General features: G+C 36.6%; 1 protein-coding gene across 4 annotated transcripts in view; it reads left to right on the top strand.

Annotated features, from left to right (window-relative positions):
• Nucleotides 1–458: 458 nt before the first annotated feature.
• The window catches only part of Snca (synuclein alpha), a 110307-nt gene continuing 99850 nt past the window's right edge, over nt 459–10915 (top strand). Inside the window, exons 1-3 of one of the 4 annotated variants that reach the window (XM_074041361.1) lie at nt 459–522; nt 2352–2497; nt 9452–9493. In XM_074041361.1, the coding sequence (XP_073897462.1) occupies nt 2377–2497; nt 9452–9493 (163 nt within the window). In that variant the 5' untranslated portion in view covers nt 459–522; nt 2352–2376. The other 3 variants (XM_074041360.1, XM_020186706.2, XM_020186701.2) reach the window with 3 other exon arrangements.

The raw sequence follows: 10915 nt of genomic DNA, 5'->3' as shown, positions 1-10915 counted from the left end.
AGTCTGGCAACCGCTGATTGGTAGAAAAGAAAATGGTGATAGTGGGACGGGAAGAGGATTTGCGGAGCCTCCTCCTGCCTCCTGGACCTGTAACTCTTCCTTAGTCGTGTCCTCCTAACACTCAGGACTCTTTCGGGCTCATGGCGAGATCAAGAACAAGCGAAAATCCTGAGGCTATGTGAACAAAAGCTACCCTTAACATTGTGTCCTACGCCAGTTCTTGAAATTTCAGGGATGTGAGGGACGCGTGTGAGCGCCCTTCCTGAACTGTCCGTCTCCTTCAGCACCCAGGCTGTCTGTCCTTGGTTGTTCATCCCTCTGTCCCCTGGGCTTCCAGGCTTGACTCTTGGGGGCGGGAGTCCCCAGAAGGACCAGAGTGAAGGCGAAGGAGGGGGATGGAGAAGAAAGAGAGAAAGAAAGGGAGAGAGAGAGAGAGAGAGAGAGAGAGAGAGAGAGAGAGAGACTTCAGCCCAAGCCTAAGGGCCCCCATCGCCAAAAAGACCCTGTGACCCTGAACTTGAGGTGAGACACAAGAACATCCCTCCTTCCAGTCTCCCAACACCAGAAGGGGGGGCTGAACTTGGAGGTGTAGCTTGCCCTCCACCCCCATCCCCGGGCAAGAAAAGGAACCAAGTGCACGCGGCAGGGAAAGCGAGCGAGAGAGCGAGCGCGGAGAGGGGGCGGGGAGAAGCGCTGACAAATCAGCTGTGGGGGCGGTGAGCCGGGGAGAGGGAGCCGCGAGGGGACCGGGAGGAGGACCGCCACCACGGAAAGGGGCCAAGCGAGGGGGCAAGCGATCCGGCGCGGCGACGGAGCGAGCGAGGTGCGTGCTGCCTTTGGAGCGGACAGGGACTCAGCCCTGCCTTTGCGCCCTTGCGCTCTCGGCCGTCCTCCCTGTCGACCCCGGATATCTTTATCTAGGATCCTCCAGTGTTGGGGACGGGGAGTGGCAATTCGACTACAGGTTTGCCTCCCACGCTCCCAGCCCCTCCTCTCTCGGTTGTGCTGGCAGCAGCCTCCTCTGGGGACCATCCCTCTCCTGGTGCCGCCTCCGCCCTTCCTGTGCGCTCCTGTTTCTCTCTCTACCCTTTTAAATAATATTTGGGAATTGTTTAAATTTAAAAACACACAGACACACAGACAAGAGGAGGAGGAGGAATCGGAGGGCTGGCGAAGCAGAGGGCACACAGGTAAGTACCTGTAGATCTAAACTGGCAGCTTTGGAAATCCTGGCAATCCCTGGTGGGAGAGGAATCACCGTGGGCCAGGGGATGGGTTGGAACAGCGGTGTGGACCTTCTGCGCCCAGTCTCTCTGACGGTGGGTACTTGTTGGCTGGCAAGCTTAAGGAAAGTAAATTACCTGGCTTTCCTCCTGCTTCCAACATTCCCCTCTCTTCCCCAAAGGCTGAGGGGCCAGGCTGCCTCTCCCGAATGCGCTGTTTTCTTGCGGAAACGCTAGGAGGGTCCCTGGAATGTGAACATGCAACTTTCGTTCCTCTTACCTTAATCCGAACCATCCCCCACCCCCACCCCTCCTCCCCGTGCGCTATATTGGTTTTCTCTGCAAAGTAAGGAAACTGCATTTGGCTTATAATTAAATGCAAGCACAGAAAATGCAAGTCAACAGGTGGGAAGGGGTTAACAAGTGTGCAGCCCAGGTTCAGCTACCCGGTTCCAGTGGATTCCAGCTGAGGAGAATGCTCCATCGACTCTCCCCCTCCCTCCCCCTTACAATGACTGACTGTGGTCTGGAGCCAACCGCGGGTGTGGGCAGCACCTGCTTAGGATAGATAGCCCAGGGCGAGGTGATTGGGTCTGCTGGATTATAGAACACAGTCCTTGTGTTCCTTTTGGCTTGCTTTTCACTACATCCAGACTGAGTAGTTTTCTTCCTTCTGCTCTCCACTATAGCCCTATTACACTTCTTTTGGGATGCCTGTAAAAAATGTCTGTGGCTCCAGCTTCCTTTCTTTTCCTTTTCCTTCTTCTTCTTCTTCTTCTTTTTTGCTTTTTCTTTTTCTAAACATGTTCTAATTTGTTCTGTCACCTTTGGACCTTGGGAAGTTGAAAGAAGGGTCCATCTTTTCATACAACTCCACTTCTGAAATGCTGTAAGAACAGCTCAGATGATTCATCCATGTTTAGGTGGCTAGACTTTTGCCAACCAAGAGAGATGAGAGATGTTAAATTTTTAATGCAAAAGCTTGGTTGAAATGAGGGGACACTTAAAAGTCTCATCCTCTTGGGCGGATTCTATGGATTTTTTCAGTGATTTCTTTATCTTGCATATTTTGTCCTTGCTTTCTTTTACCCAAAGATTCTCATTCAAAGTGTGTTTTGTGTTCTCCAGTGCGGTGTAAAAGAAAACATTAACCATGGATGTATTCATGAAAGGACTTTCAAAGGCCAAGGAGGGAGTTGTAGCTGCCGCTGAAAAAACCAAGCAGGGTGTGGCAGAAGCAGCAGGAAAGACAAAAGAGGGTGTTCTCTATGTAGGTAGGTACACCTCAGATGTCACTGTGCTATTTATTTCTGACTGAGAGTTGGCATGATTGATGCTGTAAATGCTGCTGTGTCTTGCTTGATTCATTTCTGGATCATCACTTGTCAACAGGATGAACTGAGTCATAGGTATGTGTAGGTGGGTGAAAGCGAATGTGTATATTTTAGCTAATAGTAAAAAAAATGGGGCTAATCTTTTGTTTTGCAAGTTTGTTTAATTTTTTTCTAATTCTTGGGACTTTTTTTCTGTTTTAAATGAATGTCTCTGCACAAAAGTGACTATATTTCAAAGGCTAATTTTTAAAACTCAAAATCTGTTAAAAACAATCAGGAGTATTCTTAAGAAACAGTCATTCAAGGATTTTGACGTCTTTTATCATCATCATGTATAATATCTGCTAATTTTAATGTATTCTGATTTTAAGATAAGACTTTGATATGGTCCTCTGATGAGTAACAATTGACCTATCCTGGAAGGCTCTAAAATGAAAAGGACAAATGTGTCTTTGGTGGAATTATTCTTTGTGATAGTTTGATCACTGTAAACATTGGGGTCTTGGTGCTCAACAAAGTGCTTGAGGGTGCTGCTTATAACTCAGAAATGTCTATATATCTCAGAAATGTTTATATATTTCATTTATCAAATGGCCCACACCATAAATAATGGAGAGATTGATACTTACCACCCTTCTTTTTTTCTTAAGTACACATCATGTAGTAGACACCCAGACTCTTTTCTGCTTCCTGACCTGTGTTAAGCAAGGTGTTATTTTATAAACCATGTCAAGTTCTTTGGGGGAAGGAATAGACACATATATGTACACATTTGTCCATATGAATTCATCCACTAGTGTATACATGCACACATGAGTACACACACACATACACAAACACACTTCCCACTCTTCCTCTCCTTTTTCTCCTTTGCCTCTCTGTTCTCTTCCACCTTCTCTTATGTCAACTATGGTAGCAGGAGTTACAAGGTTTGCAGTCAGGTGGAAGATGAGCATATTGGATTGGTTATACCTAGGACTGTGGAGTGAGGGAAAACAATGCTGCTTTTCCACCATAAATCAGTAGGGGAAAATTTATAGCTGGAATGATTTTCATAAATGATTCTGATCAAAGTTTATAGTAGTTCATTTTTTTTCAGTCTTCATAGATTATTTTTGTTGACTTAATCTTTCCACAAATCACTTAAATTACTCTTTCTCTACCTCAAAACATAATTTTAGAATATCTTGAAATCAGTGTTGCACAAGGAAAAATCTTGTGAGTTAATTCCAAATTTTGTGAATTGTAAATGACACAGTTTTAAATACAGTTCAGAATATAAAATCATTGACTTTTAAATTATCACTGTCTCTTTTTTTTGCCCTTAGTTTTTCCAAGTTGTACAACTATAGGCTTGCAACAATATTTTGATTTCGATTACCTGATAACTTTGTGTCTTTAAGATTTTTTAAGATGTTAATATTTACTGCATTTGTTTTCAGCAAATTCAAAAAATATTGAGTATGAATTGCTTTTTTCCAGGTAATGGACAGATTTTATCATCTGGAACACTCATTTATTTTCACTGTTAATTAAGAGTTGGGAAAATAAAATGATTTTATTTTTATTTTATTTTCTGCTATTTGGTGTAATTTGTTTATGTGTTCAATGTTTTTAAAATCATTTTCACTGCCTGTCATGATATTTATTGTGTAGCATAATTAATATTTAATGGTTATGCTCTGAAGTTTAATTAAAAGCTGAACACATACATAGAATTTAAGATGAAAAGTGACCAGGTGAAGACACAGAAGTATAATCTAAGAACTGGCAAACTTTTCTGGCTAAAGGACATAATAGTATATATTTTGGACTTTAAAATTTCTGTCTCAATTACTCAACGCTGCTGTTGAAGGTGAAGGCAACCAAAGGCAATAGCTAGTGTGGCTCTGTTTCAATAAATCTTTATTAACCAAAACAAGTGGAGGGCTGCATTTCACCTGTAGGCTGTAGTAAATGGAAAGAATATGGACCTGATGCCATGAAAACCTAAGTTTACATCCACACCAGAGCACTTCCTACCTTTTAATGTGTTGGGGAAGTTACTTTATATCTCTAAGCATGGCTTCCCTCATTTGTAAGAACATAATTTAGAAAAATTCAACCACCTTCAGAATATTTGTAAGAATGTCTTACTAACATAGAACATATAAGTAATTAAGTACTCTTTTGTGTATAGGAGCCATGGTTATTATTATCAGTTAAACCATGTGACACACCAATTACTTTGCTGACAGGATTTCTTACCTTTTTATCTTTCATTACAAATACTATTATTAATAATTACACTGAAAAATTAGAAGTGATCAAAAACAGTTTTGTAATTTCACTGATGACTGAAGAAGGTTAGAATAAGATTCATAAGAGCGGTAATTTTATTCCTTTATAAGAGTTCACTTTTGGCAATTACCTTTTAACTAATGGAAGAACTGCTGTAATAATCAGTGTTATTTTATGTTTTTTTTCTCCATTTGTGACATTTGTGTATAAAAGTTTTCAATCTAAATAGTTCTACTTAATAGATGAAAATATCCTCAATCACAGGACACAAATTATAATTTGAGATTCAAATCCCAAAGCAGAAAAAAATCTCCAGTATATTTATAACATACCAAATTTTATAACAGTAAGTTTAAGAAAATAATGATCTTCAGAAATATTCCAAAGTTATTGTGCTCAATTAACCCCGGTGGTACCAGGGTGATTGATTTCTCACTGTCAAGGCACTCACCTAATGCAACTGAGTTCTTGCAACTCTCACGTGATATTTGTGACTGTCTACACTCTGCACCCTTGAGAGGTCCAGAGAAACAAGGAAGATAGCAAAGCAAGGGACATTGGAGGGTGGGGATGAGCTACCTCAGCTCAGAAAAGCCGTTGGCTCCAGTGTACCTCAGCTTTGATATCTTCCTTGTCATATAGCCCCATGGCACCTATTTTATAGCTATATCATATCAATTAGAGATTACCCATACATAGAAGGTCAATTACCAATTACAAATGACTGAAAAACAATTATGACAGCAAAGATCAAGTGATTGATTTGATGTAACTTCATCAATATTCTCATTTGTCTTTAATCCATAATTTAAGTAAAGTTCAAATTATCAAGTACTATTGAGGCAGAGAAGAAGGACCAGTCATTAAACATCTGTTTCCACTAGTCATTTTTTAAATATGGGGTACAGGGAGTGGGGGTAAGGAATAGAGATGAGAAATATTCTTTTAAACACAAGCTGTTCTCACTGTGCATTCTTCCAGTACACACAGATTCCAGTTAACACGGTTAGTTAAATAACACCAGTTCCCAAACAACACGATTTAAATTTCTGTTATTGCAGTGCATAAGTTGTGAGTAATTGCACAAGGTACAAACATTACTGCTAGCTCTTTAGCTCTCAAATTATTACATAAGTAATACAAGCCCATTATAATCAGTGACTAAATTATGTCATATCTTCCAAAGTTTCTTGGTGATTTGTCACTTTACCTCTGTAATTCAGTTCATACAGAGCAACATATAGCAACACCTGGAGTTGTGTTGCCTCTTTGTCTATCTGCAACAAGCCCATGTGACATTTTGCAGAAATCCACTTTAGAAAGAGGAATGTGACCAACAAAAGTGAAAGTGCAGCAAAGAAATGAAGTAAAAAATGCTGGAAGTAAAATTTGAATCAAACATCCGTTGATTTATAGAAGAAATAACTGACTATGGAGATGCATCACTAGTGTGGTCAAGAGACCCTAGACCATGGGGATAGGGTGTAAGAGGGTGAATATGGTGCAAATACTGTGTACACATTTATTGTATATGCATTTATTGCATACACATGTATGCAAATGGAAATATTATATCTGTTGAAACTATTCCAGGAATGGGGGAGGAGGGGATAAAGGACAGAGATGGAGGGAGTGAATTCAATTATGATATACTTGATATATATTGTAAGAACTTTTGTAAATGCCACATGTACTCCCAGAACAACAATAAAAAAGATCTTATTGAAGGTAAATGTGTCAACAGAAACCGGGAAAGTGACTGGTAGATCTGGTGAAAGGGAATCGGGAAGCAGTGCAGCCAAAGCAACTCATATTAAAAGAACTCTTAGGGATAAATCATGCTAATTAAAAGTGCAATGGGTACCATTGTGAAAATTGATCTGGACTTAGAAAAAAGTATGACTATTGTGTGAAATATAAAATGATGCCCAATCTATACAGGAAGTTATGCAGTGGGAAGAAGGCAGACTCCTTTTAAACTACTCTTGATACATTTTTTTAAATAAAGAAATAAAACACTTTTAAGTTACAGTATGCTAACTAAATATTAGTTTAAACATTCTTCATTTCTGTATACATTTCTAAAGTGACTAAGAGATTTTTAATATTTTGGCAAACATTTTTAAGGATCAAGAAACAATTATACACATCACTGATTACTAGCAACTTTTCTTATTGTTAAATAATCTACACTGCCTCAGGAAGCTTCCACAATCTCACAATAACATGCAAAGTGAGCATTACCTGTAAAATACACGCACACATCATATGTACATACGAAATGCTATAATAATGTGACCTTTGCCTTATTTACATAACATTTATGATTTGATTATTTTTTTCCTGTAAATTAAACTTCAGATACCTTTACAAGCTGTGTGTGGAGAATAATAATAGTTATCACTTACTAAGTACTTAGTATGTCCAAACACTTTTCTAAGAACTTTATCTGAATTATTTCCTTTATCATCATATTGACCTAGTGTTGTATATTTTGTTATTTTGTGGTGAAGAATATATCAAGCTAGACTCGAATCTAGAGCCCACATTCTTCTTGACTGCAAAGCATTAGTTTATGTTTAATTTTTACTGGAACCTTCATATTGAAATTGAAAATTCTTAAAGATAATTGTTTTATTAGATATAGACACTTTACTCAACTGTTTTTGTAAAATATAAGTTTAAATATGATACATACAAAGTTCACTTAATGCCATGTTTATATGTTCACAAATATACAGCAAATGTTTTTGATATGATCCTGAATTTTACTTAGATCATCAAATTGATCATAGTATCTCCATTATAAAAATTTACTTCTAAATTTTAAATAGAGTTGGAGCTAGAGACTATGTTAGAACACAGTTTCTCAAAATCTGATCCATGAGTTACCTAAATATCATGAGGGTTACTAAAAATGCCAATATCTATACTTTGCATTTAATTATTTTTGATCAGCATTTTTCACCAGCATGCCCATTTAGGCAATTGTGTTACACTCTATTAGTTTTAAGAACTGTTTGAAAGTAGTTAATTAGTTTTGTGTATTAATTTTAGTGAAAAGGAAATAGAGGCTCACTTCCATTTCTTCTCTTTGTTTTAAGGAGTGTTTCTACCTGTTTCTTGTATGCTTAGTTGGGATTTTTTTTTTAACAGTGTATTTTTAAAATGAAGATTGGTAACTATCTTAACTACAGTTTTTAATTTCCTCACATATGAGATGAGTATAATGCATTTCCATTAAAGCATGTAATAAAGATTAAATTACATCAACTCTAAAATGCCATTTTCATAGGGAGGTTAAAATCACCCTCAGTTTTTGTGTCCTTGTTTCCTTATGTTCTGCTGTCTCAATGGAGCTACATTATTTGCATTATTGCATAGTTTTCTTCTTTCTTTCGTGGTACTGGGGATCAAACCCAGGGCTTCACGCATATTGGGCAATGCTCCACCACTGAGTCACATTTCCAACTCTAGAAATGTGAATTCAAAAGAATTCAAATTCTTTTGAAATTCAAAAGAATTTCAAATCTTTTGTTGCTATTATCTCCAAAAAACTTTTAATTAAAAAGCTGTTGTGAGTTATATTGAAAAATTCAACATTACAGAGGTTATGATTAAATGATTAACAAACTTACTTCTAATAACATATGAAATAATTGTTTGTATACAAGTTTAGTAGTGGTCAAAGTTGGAAGAAAGTTTTATCTTACACAGAGCCCTAGATTGAATGTGTTCAGAGCCTATTATTACATGTGTAGTATTAGTCAAATCATGTAACTATGATTTTTAATTTCCTTATATGAGATGGGCATAATACATCTCTATTAAATAAATGATATAAAGATTAAATGAAGTGAGAGCTCATATGCCTTTTACATAATAGGTGTTGGCAAATGTTAATGCCTTCTGTCCTTCTCTCTTCAACTTGGGTTTCACAAGTTAAGTAATCTTGATTGTGGTATACACTTACAACTTCTATGTTCTGCACTTAAAATCAATGTTATCTCATTTTGTTTCCCTTTGTAAGTTAATATATGAAATGGAAAATAAGAGGATTAAAAAGTCATCCTTTTGTGCTAAAATCTTTTTTCCTTTTATTAATTAAAATTATTTTAACTGATACATCAAAACACAAAAATTTTACATATTAATGGAGTACCATGTCATGTTTCAAGGCATGTATCATTGTGTAATCAGAAACCTGTATCTATCTCCTCAAACATTTATCACTTCTTTATAGCAAAAACATTCAAAATCCCTTCTGGCTTCTTGAGGTATACACTACACTACCTCTATCCATAGTCACCTACCATGCAATAGTAACTCAGGAACTGCTTACTGCTATCTGACTTGACTTCGTGCCTGTTGATCAACCTTTTCCAGTCCCTCCCTCCCTCCTATCCTCTTATCGCTGTAGTGGTTACTGGATTTCCTCAGCTTAGTGGATTTTACTTTTTTTAAAATTATTTATTCATTTATTTTGTCCTCTAAGATACTGTTATATATGGGCTTCTAAAGATTGACTTTTTTCATTAGTTATATTTTAAACTGGATACACAGAAACCTAAGGACAGCTTGAGACTTATGTCTTGAATTTCTTTGTTTTTATAGGCTCCAAAACTAAGGAGGGAGTGGTTCATGGTGTGACAACAGGTAAGTTCCAGGGTGCTCATATTCAGAGATATGCTCAAAATATTGATGAAGGAGCATACCAGAGAATTAAAATTCATAATGCAACAGTGAACAACTACTGTGCTTGTGCGTGAATACTGGCCTCATTTCAACTTTATTATTTTTGAAGTATTTTTAAATAGATAAATGTTTATTACAAAAAATAAGGCATATACTTAATGCCAAGAATGATGACAATATAATTAAGGCATATACTTAATGTCAAGAATGATGAGTTGACTAACATATGGTAATATGCTAAAATATAGTAGTTAATATATAGTACATACTATATGAACCAGTTAAAATATAGTAGTTAATAGCAGTTGAGCATTTGAGTATATTAACACAAAATTAGGAGACTGCTGCAAAAATAAAATGAAAAATTTGCTATTTTCCAAAGGGCTAAAATAAAATTTTCTGTATAGTAAAATATTCTGACCATAAACTAAATAATGATAATATTTTCTTTATGATTCAGGGAGCATCTTTAAAAAAATCCCCTCAAGAATTGTAAATTATTGTGTTTATCTCTGTGTGGCCTAATTTTACCAAGAATTTTTAGAGTTCTATAATAAGATTTACATAAAGAAAGACTAAAAATGATGAAAACAATGGTTGTGATGAGGAGGAGGAAGATATGGATGATGGCAATAAAAATAGAAAAACCAAAAGAGAATAAAAATTAACAAAGTAGCCCACACACTGGCTATAATTGAGTCTCCTGACCAGTGCTGTGAAACAGGAGATATAATCAGAATATAATTCATATAATCAGAAAGAATTACCCATAATAGTACCTCAAAGAATGACATATTCCTATCACTCAGTTATAAAATAGAGATGGGAAAGATGAATCAGGAATTGTAATGAAATGCTGTAGTTAAGACCCCATACCTAGCATCAAACCTCTTGTTCAATTTTCTGCTTTCTCCTCACTAGCTGTGTGATTTTCTGCAAAATTCTTAATTTCCATGTGATTTAATTTCCTCATCTGTAAAAGGCTAAGTGAATGAACACACACACTTAATGCACACGTAGAAAACTGAAAGCAAATATTGTTTATTGTACAGGTGTTAGTATTTCTTTCTAGTGGACCTACCTTGAGTAATATTTTTTTTCACAGCTAATAAAGAAAAGAATGTCATATGTCTTTAAAAGCACATAGCTTTGATAAAAATGAATACTTAAAAATAAAACAGAGCCCTTTGAAAACTGATTGTTTTAGAAGTAAATTATTCAGTTTTAATTTGCTTTGTTGCAATCCAAGATATAATGTAGAAAAGTAAGCAAGTAAACAAAGATCGATGGTGTCTGTTAGGGACATGATTTTAATAAGAACGAGATATTAGATGGGTGGAGTCTGCTTCCTGATGAGAGCCAACCTAGATTAGTAGTGTTCCA

Source organism: Castor canadensis, chromosome 9 (genome assembly GCF_047511655.1).
Source record: "Castor canadensis chromosome 9, mCasCan1.hap1v2, whole genome shotgun sequence".
Lineage (NCBI taxonomy): Eukaryota > Metazoa > Chordata > Mammalia > Rodentia > Castoridae > Castor > Castor canadensis.
The sequence above is the reverse complement of the archived record's forward strand: the minus strand, read 5'-3'. Positions and strand labels throughout refer to the sequence as shown.